The 9,706-nt window shown below is 43.0% G+C and overlaps 1 protein-coding gene across 1 annotated transcript in view; it reads left to right on the top strand.

Moving 5' to 3' along the window:
- Nucleotides 1-7,888: 7,888 nt before the first annotated feature.
- Nucleotides 7,889-9,706, top strand: part of LOC104495376 (kalirin-like) — a gene marked incomplete at its 5' end in the record, with an annotated part of 15,164 nt that continues 13,346 nt past the window's right edge. Inside the window, one exon of the mRNA XM_010138339.1 lies at nucleotides 7,889-8,011. Within this exon, the coding sequence (XP_010136641.1) occupies nucleotides 7,889-8,011 (123 nt within the window). The remainder of the gene's footprint in view (nucleotides 8,012-9,706) is intronic.

The following is a 9,706-nucleotide window of genomic DNA, read 5'->3' as shown; positions in this document are numbered from 1 at the left end:
GGAATGCCTGAGTGTTTGATGTCACTGAGTGTGGTGGAAAGGTACAATGTTTCAGAAATGCAAAGCGAACACAGAGATGCATGAAACACACCCAGGTATCATTAGTCATATTTATGCATTCAGTGTCTGTAATTTTCTCCCACGTTCAACAATAAAATTGTTGCTTTTCTATTCAGCATCATAGGAATCACATGCCTTGTGCATGGCTGTGGCTTGATATCTGTCAGGAAAAACCCACCCATCTCTTACTCTGGCATTTAGTGGAAGCGTTAAGCGTGAGTATGTTAGAGATGGTGCTCTGATATTAATACAGAGCTCTTTGTCACGCCACACATCTAGCTACTCTTCTAGTGGGCTGACAGTTGGGCCCATTGTCTGGAATAATTTAATGTGCTGGAGTTTAAACTTACTGTACTCTATGAATCATATACACAGATATTTATAATGGAAAAACTGTGTTCATGCAGCGTTGGGGTTACACAAATACAGCTGTGGGTCTGAATCTTCAGCTGGTGTAAATTGGCGTCTTTGGAACGGCACCAATTTACCCTGGCTGTGGACCACACCGAACACATGTGAAAGGGAAAGATCTGGCAGGAATATTGGCCTGTCCATCATCATCTGTAAACAAGAGACAAACACAAAAACGAACACAGCTTTGCATTTAGGCCTTGGCTTAGCAAAGCATTTAGATGTACTGTGAGTCCTCTCCTAAACCTACAAGTGCGTTGATTTAATTAAGGCTGTATTTATAGAGCGGTGATAGGAATTACAGCAGATTTGGATTTTTTTCTGTTAATGGCCCTGCCCAGCCTTAGCTGGGGCCTCCCTGAACCCAGTCGTGGGCCAGGAGCCCCGTTGCAGCTCAGCTGTGGGATACCTCTCCAGCACACCCCTAGGCCTGCCCTGCCTGGCCACGGGTAGCTGGGGCCTCCCTGAACCCAGTCGTGGGCCAGGAGCCCCGTTGCAGCTCAGCTGTGGGATACCTCTCCAGCACACCCCCAGGCCTGCCCTGCCTGGCCACGGGCCCCGCTGAGTCGGGCACTGATCCGCCAGCTGATTCTGTGGCGTGATTTGAGACCTCCCTTGTCCCTGTGGTCCTGTGCTGCCATCATGGGACTCGGTCTGAGCCTGGTTACCCTTGGTGGGCCTGATCCTGACCTGCTCATTGACTTTCTAGCTTAAGCTTGGACTTGTCATGTCACCATAACCTGCCTGGTGATCTCTTGATTAACCCTGGCTGCTGTCAACCCTCAGGGGCTGGGGGACAGGCTGTGACTAAAGAGGCCCCTGTCCTGCTGGCTGGGTCTTTGTCTCTGGCTCCTCATCCCTTAGGGGTAGCTCGCCTGGAGAGCCACCATCAGCCCTCTGCTCTGCTCAGTTTAGCTCGGAGAACTGAGTGCTCAGAGAGTGAACTCAGAGAACTGCTGTGTTCCAGGTAAATGTCCTGATCCATTAGATTGTCGGCTCTTCCCCTGTGCTTCTCTGTGAAGGTTTTGCACTTCTGTTGGCTTTTTCCGGGTGCAGAGATGACCTAGATACTGCTGGTTGCACTTCAACTGCGGTTATGATTCTTGTCTTAGTGGAGGCACTAAGGGACTTTCTTGATTGAATGCCTTTTATAAAGGTAGCTCACATGTGAATCTGTCCAGGATGAGACCCTCACACATCAATGAGGACTATGTATGTACCACGAACGTGTTGCATGGTGTTCTTTTTCTATTCAAATACTGGTTAAATTCAATTGCAAGAGATGTAACGGGTATGGCTTGATTTATCTTTCATTGAATCGTTGTGAATACTTGGACTCGATGGGATAGGAACAGACCTTGTATCTGCACTGTATGTTGTGCAAATAAATGAAAATTAACTTGCTTACTGGTAGATGCCCTCAGAGTGAACCTTTCCACTTTCTGCTATAGATTAGTCAGTTTAACACTGGCTGGATAGCTTTGGAAATGGAAAATACACCTGGACTCTTATAGGACCTCTAATAAGCAATATGTGCTTATCTCCAGTGCTTTCCAACCTGTGGATCATGGTTCTGAAGTTCCTTAGTAGCTGGTAAAGGTGTTTGATAAAACAGGTTTATTGTCCATAGATGTTAATTCGCTCTATCACTTACCTTGAAAAATTTTATGTAGTCTACAAATTGGAAAAGATTTGAAAGCACTTATCTAATAGGGATTGCATCCGGCATGTCATTAGTCATCTACCCTCTACTCAGCCACAGCGAAGGCATTCTTCTACATTAACTTTTTTTTCCCTCTCTGTTAGCAGCATGTGGAGGCATGGTTGGAGAATATATTTCTGCCAGGTGCATTGCGTGTGAGACTGACTGGAGTTTATTAATCCTTTTTCTGCCTCATCTTTTTTTTAAGTGCTCTTGAACTTGCTCTTCTTATTTGGAACATCAGCTGAGCTGTGCTTGTCAGAGCAAATCCAGCAAACACTACTGGTCTTTGTCAATATTTATGCAGGAGGCTACCAAGTGAGGAAAGAAGGTACTGATGTGACTTCTGTAGCTGTTCTCTCCCATTTTTGTGTCTTTTCTGAAGTTGGTGCCAGAAGCACTGCACAGGTGATCCTAGATGATGTCAGCTGAAGTATTTTCCAGAAAAAAATTAGCATTCTACAAAGTCCTGTTAGGACCTTAGTTTGGATAGAAAGATAACCATGAACTAGAACAAGAGTATCTTATGGAGAAACGAAAGAGTAAAGCAAAGCAGGAGAGACAATGAACCCTCCCTGTCCACACTGGAAAAGGTTAAACACCTGGGAGGAGAGCTTTTATAACTTAAATGACAGTGTTGACATAAGAGCAAATGTGCATAAACTGGCATGAATCTCACTTTGGTCAGAGTATATGAAGAGTTCAGTAACAGGAGCAGAAAGTTTCTGGAACTGCTGCTCACGGGAGGAGCTGAGCTGTGGCATTTAGCTAATTTTCAGGTGGAGCTTCATCCCTTTGTGAGAGGCAGTTTTATGCTGTGGTTAGCTTCCAAAAATGGGGATTGGACTTGACCCGAATGTCCCTTTGGGACCATTTTCTTTATATGCATCCTATGTTGTTCTTCAAGACTGTGGCTATAATGGCTATAATGCCCTTACTTACCCACATGAATTTGATATTTATGGCTCAGAACTTAGAAAGAAGGTTATTGCTACAAGCAGGTTCATAATTAATTCCAGCCCTAGTATAGTGTTAAATAGATTTGGGATATGTATTTTTTTAGTATGTATAAACAATGTCATTAATGAATATATTCAGTTCGCTGGCTACCAAAACCATGAGGGCTGTAATTCTCCCATCAATACCACTTGGCACAGGCTGTGCTGCCAGCCGTTTGATGGAAACACCATCCTGTGGTGCTCTGTGCCACCCTTTCAGAATCCCCATGGAGCTCTGACAAAAGCCAGAGAGAGGAGGCTATTCCCATTTTATCCGAGGTAGGGCTGGACTACACAGTCTGCCTACGCTGTTCCGTATCTGTATGTCTCTTCTGTTCTCAAACATGTTTTCTCACCCTGTGCTCACTAGCCTGCCAGATGTTACAAATCCAGGGAAAGTATAGAGCCACATTCTCCCTCCGTAGGACTTACTCTTGACCAGCTTGAGACCTGCTGTTTGGTCTAACACTTAACCTAGATTTTCTAGTAACTCATCAACTACGATGACACAACATGAGGTTAAGAACATCTTGTTGCCAGCACGACTGATGTTTGAGATACAATCTGATACCTTAACTCTCAAGTGAAGTGGCCTCAAGACCACATGTCTAGTAATTACTGGTGTAATCAAGTGTGATTATTGACAGTTTGGGTAGATGCTTTAGCAAAGTGTTGGGCAGAGACCCTTTGGATCATTCTTAGTTCTTCTGTCTCGTAAGAGCGTAATTTTCTTAATTAAATATAGCACTTAACATTCCTCAGAGTACGCGTTCACTGTCCTTTATATCTTGTTAGAAAGAGGGACTACAAGAGATAATCACGCTGCAAGTTTATCGTCTCTTTTAAGTGTGCTTAACTGCTCCCCCGAGTCACTGGAAAACTTAACTACTTAATTGGCCTCCAGATTATCTATAGCAGTGTGGAGAAGTGCCAGTCTGGGAGGTGCCGAGGACAGTTAGTTGACATGTTTTAAGTGGTGCTACGTCTAATCTCAGTTATTCTGCGCTCCTGTTTAGTGTGAATTCATGACTGCAGGAATGATTAGCAGGCTAAAGAGAAGAGGTAACTTGCTGGCAGCCAGCATGACTCTAAGAAGTCAGTCAAAGAAGTGATTAAAGATCCATTAATTTTATGATAAACACCAGGCTAGGTTTGGTAGGACAGTCTTTTTCATGACTGGGATGAGATCAACTGTCAGTGCTGTATAGCAGTGTTAGAGTAACATGGAAAGCCTCAGCTGAGACACTCGCTCTGGTTTGAACGGATCTCACAGGGCATGCTCTCTGGACTCTGCTATTTACTGTATTAAAACCTCATTCCTTTGACAGGGAAACTGACTCATCAAAGGATCTTGAACAATCTTCCAGGAACCCTAGTAAGCCCCTTGAAACTGGGGCGATCCTCGCAGATTTGAGTAAAATAGCAATAGTTGGGTCATTGCCATGCTCACATCCTTAATGGTGTGCTTTAATTAAGTGAACTGGGCAGCACACTCGCTTCAGGAAGGCAGAAAGCATCTGTGTTTCACATGTGGGAAGCAAGTTTAACTTGAAAGCTTGAAGGAAGTATTGCTAGTGCTATGGGCCAGGCCAGACAATGCTGACAGACTTCGGATTGAAAGCTCCTGACCACACATTGCAAACTCTCACAGCAGCATCGTGAGTTGCCCGCCATCTGGTGTTTTCAGAGACTCGACTTTCAGTTGTGTGATTATGATAAAATTGTTTAAGTCCATTTTAGACATTGTGGTCAAAGAGCAAAGTTTGAAAACACAATGCATTAGATCTCAAAAGCATATAGGACCCCATTTTTATTTCTTTGTTTGTTTGTTTGTTTAAATCCCATGATCATTAAGCAAATCTCATGATCCTCAAGACTGCGTGATGCTTATAATTTCCATCCATCCTTGATTAGGAGGCTGAAAGTACAAAGTTCTCCATGATGCCAAACCTGTGCAACACCCAGTACTTATTTCTGGGTACTTGGGAAAATGTCAACAGCTAAGCAAGCATTAAGCAGAAATGGTTGAGAAGCTTCTGAAGGAACCAGTCCTGGAAACAAAAGCAATGGAGACGAATCCAAGCAGTACCATGCCCAGGCTATGCTGCTGTGAGGGTCAGGGCAGTGTTTCCACACAGCGCTGGACTGTGCCGTGCAGAGGCACCAGTTCATCTGGACTGTGTTCGGCTGTCTCAAAGACAGCAGTGCATTGCGTAAGGTAGACGTGTCTGCAGCCTTGCAAAGCCCTGGTTGGTGTGTAAAGCAAGAGTGATTTTAAGTATTGACCGTTGTTCAGTACGACTCAAGAGCAATGAAAGTTTTTACAGAGCAAAGTGCATTATTAACCCTACTTTAGACCATGGTGAATCTGCAGCTTTTTGATTGGCACTCATTCCTAGGTTGAGTTTATTTTCTTCCTTTATTTTCTCCCTGCTCCAAGCCACATGAAACTCAGAACTCTTCATTCTCTGGCCTTTCCAGTGAAACTTGAGAGAGTCAAGGAGAATCTCTAGGCCATACTGATAGAGGATAATTTGCTACAGGCATAGGCCAGCTGAAACCAAAATAATTTTTTATGAAGAGAAAAATTCAAAATCTAAACTGAAATTGAGTCTCTTCCAAAATGTGCTCTTGTCCATGAATAGAAGTTTAAAAAACATGTTGTTTTGGAAGGAGATACAGGTCCCATCATTGAGGTCCATTGCTTAAAATTCTTGAAGGTCATCCTTTCAACTGCTGTTGTGTATTTCAGTTGATTAAACGAGACAAAATGATTAATCATCTCTTAATTTTCCTTTTTTCCTTGATAGTTTATTATTCTATTTTAAAAGGCAGAAGTGTGATTTAACTTAACCTAAATTCTCATCCAATAATTTGTGTATAGATTAGATGAAGGAAATGGTCCCTATCTACAGAATAATAGATTACAAGTTTAAATTACTTGTCTTAAAAAGATCCTGATTCGGCTTTGCTGACCATAAAATATTAGATTTACTGTTTATTTTTAGTGGATTGCTGCCAGTTTTCTTCTCCCTGAGACACTCCCTGAGTGTCTTTAGAATGTTTAAAGCATTAGAAAATGTTCACTTCAAGCATATATCTACTTACAAGAAATCTGTGTTGGTTTCGCAGCAGAGATGTAAAATCTGGTTGTTGGGACATGAACTTTGCTGTTAGGGAATTTTTCTTCCTTTATTGGCTTTTTTTTTTTTCTTTAAGCCCACAAGTGTGGCAAATTATTTTGTGCTAGTGTAGCTTATTAAATCTTAATAAGTGGAAAAAGGAATCCGATGAGAAAGCTTTAGGTGTCTCTTCAGATTATAGTAGGTCGTTTCATTCTGTTTTACTGGCAGTAACGTTTGAAAACCCTGACTTCACCCCTGCAAACATCTTGTTATTTTTGCTTGCTGAAAAGATGGCGATAGGCCTGATTTTGATCAACTCTACGGGTACAAATGAGAAAGAAGCCGTGTCGATGATATTACTGTGGACTGGCGTCATTGTCACTTGGACCAAATTTGGCCTTAGAGACTATTCATCAACACAAAACACAAGCTAGTATAAACTCCGTGTTTGCAGGGGCATTTTCATAAATAAGAAGTCAGGCATACGTGTCCGATTTTTGGGACCAGGTCAGTGTAGTGTGTCTGGTGGCACTGGAGCACCTGCGATGTTTATTTGCCTTGTGATGAAAGGGATATTCACTGTTGTTTCTGCAAATCGCCTGCACAGAGCAGTGCGCTCCTGTGCTGCATCGGGTGCTCAGTGTGAAATGCTGCATTTATTGCAGGAATCCGAGGTGACACGTACAGGGCCTTGTCGCTACTCTTTGGAGCGCTCTCAGAGTCCTTATTAACAGACAGTCCCCCAGCTTGGTGGAGTGGAGATGAGGGAATGTGGCATGAAGGGATTCTGTAACAAAAATGTTTTAATATCTTTTGCTTATGATGAATGAGTGTGCTACAGACTGAAATGTCACATCAACGTGCTACAAAATAAGGAATGTGTTTCATCAGCTTTGTTTAGTATATTTTTATCTGTGTCTGAAGTACAGAACTACTCATTTTGCTTGGAAATACGTTTGGAAGAGGGAGAAGTTGAAATGTGTACTCTAAATACTTCTTTTTTTTTTTTTCTTTTTCTCAATTCAACCCCAAAATATTAAGTGGAAGATAGATTGGGTTCTGGCTTTGGGCTTGGAAAGATCTAAGAAATACAAGTGTAGGAAGTCAACTGGCTATTTGAATGTAACGTTTGGAAACTTCATGAACAGACAAAAAAGAAGGGGGTGAGAAAATCACATCATAATATTTATGGAATTTTTAGTCTGTTTCTGGGTTAAGGGTACTTTGTGAACTGCTGGATCTTCGGTCAGTGAAGCAAGCCCTGATTTTACATCCCTCTGCTGCCATCTTTCTATATATGAAATTCCCATTTCTTATAGGAGAAGACTATAGGATCAGCTTACTGAGGAACATGCTTTATGAATTATGTTTCTTTATTTATCATTCTGTTAGTAACAAAATATGGTGATAATCTAAATGCTTCTATTGCTCAACAACAGCTTATTTTGATGAGGAACGTAGATGAGGCTTTTTTGTCTGTGTTGCATACACAGTTGTCTCGGAACTGGGTGTGTATGTATATATTGCACTGTCTCTTATTTTTTCATCCCTAACACTTCTTTTTTTCCCCTGTCGTGTGTGAATACTTCTAGATGTTCGACTGGATCAGCCACAACAAAGAACTGTTCCTGCAGAGTCACACGGAGATTGGTGTGAGCTACCAGCACGCCCTTGACCTCCAGACGCAGCACAACCACTTTGCCATGAATTCGATGGTGAGTAGAGGGCACGCTGGGAACAGTGGGTCTCTACACCTGAGTGAGGAAAGTGGCTGGTGCCACCTGTGAGAGGTTTAGGAAGGAAGGGCAGGCTGGGCTGTGGAGCAGCTCTCTTTCTGGGAAGCAGAATGTCGCTGTGTCCACCCAAACACTAACAATCCATTATTTCCTCAACTTACGAGCAGCACGGTCCTGTGGAGTTTTTTTACATTTTAGATAGCAAATGCAGTATTTTTAAAGTTTTCGATGTTTCTTTGACTGGGAATTGAGAACTGTAGGTGGCACCTTAATAATTCATGCTTCTCCCCCACACCCTGCAAAGGTATTTTTCACAGCCTTGAAAAAGAGACACTAATCAAGCTGTCAGTTGTGGCCACAGTGGGATTTTGGCTTTTTCAGTAGTTAATCGGTCAGTCCTTTTGAATGCAACTCAATTTAACTTAGGTTTTTTTTTTAAAAAAAAGAGGGGGAAACAAAACCAAAGCAGCATTATACATTTATAAATGCTTTGCTCACTTTCTTGTTCTTTCCAGGCATAAGGTATTTGTTCGGGAAGCTGCTCTGCTTTCAGCACAGAAACGAGGACAGAATGTATTGACGTTTTGATTGTTGCTCTAGGTTAGAAAAATGCGTGCATACCCCCTGCTGCAACTGCACAAGGCAGAAATGAGCCCTCTCTGAGTGGTCTCTGCAGCCACACAGGCGTTTGCCCTGAGCAAAGAGGCTCTGGCGGGTGTACTGCTTCATGCTGTGCACAGTCAGGCTGCAGTCGCGCTGGGACTGAGACCTAAAGGTGGTGGCTGACGTTCTAACTGGTGGTGTAAGGCACTCGAGAGCCGCACCCTACTGTGCCACCAAAGGGCAAGGTGCTTGAGAGCAGCTGTCTGACACGGGGAAATGAGGTCCTGACTACCTGGGGTTGTTAATGACCTCGCATAAGATTACTGGTGTTAGCCCTGGTGTTCTGGCTAAATTCCAGATCAGGTAATTAACTTCTCTGACCTAAATCCCAGCCACCATTTCCCCCTACCTAGCGATTTCTCAGTAAAGCACTGCACTTCGCCAGGGCATTGCACAACAGTGGAAGATGAGAAGTGTTTTTATTCTGATTATAATTGAAAGGAGCACTGGAAAGGGCTCTAGGCACCTGGTTGTTAGGCTTGCCGTCACAATGCCGTCTAGCAAAGTACAGGATAGCACAGCTTCCACATAACACTGCTGCTCACAGGATCCTAACAAATAAATGTGTCCTGGAGGTCAGGGCAGCAAAAGACATTTGACTTGTGAAAGACGCTAAGTCAATCATAATTCTTCAGAAAATATCACTAGAAGAGTCGAGCTGTAGGACCTCCCTTTATATTTTTTGTGGTCTTATTGTCTTAAAGTAAGAGGGAGGAAAACTTGGAAAGAGATAGTTGTTGTTAATAGAAAATTAATGAGTGACAGGGAGGATCCACCTAATGGAAAAACTTTCCTTCATTCTTCTTCATCTATCCCCAAGTGAACTTTTTGGAAATGAGGAATGCAAAGCAGCAAGACATTTGTAAAGATCTTGGGGAAACTTCTAGGAGCAGGAACTTCTCAGTGCTGTGCCGTGGCTCACAGCTGTGCCATCTCACCACCTCAGTGCTGCCGAACTCCTGGCTAAGAGAGCTGCCCAGGAGAGAGACCTTTTCAGTTGAGGGGAAAGAG

The sequence above is a fragment of the Buceros rhinoceros genome, unplaced genomic scaffold (assembly GCF_000710305.1).
Source record: "Buceros rhinoceros silvestris isolate BGI_N320 unplaced genomic scaffold, ASM71030v1 scaffold926, whole genome shotgun sequence".
Classification (NCBI taxonomy): domain Eukaryota; kingdom Metazoa; phylum Chordata; class Aves; order Bucerotiformes; family Bucerotidae; genus Buceros; species Buceros rhinoceros.
This window is presented reverse-complemented; position numbering and strand designations above follow the sequence as displayed.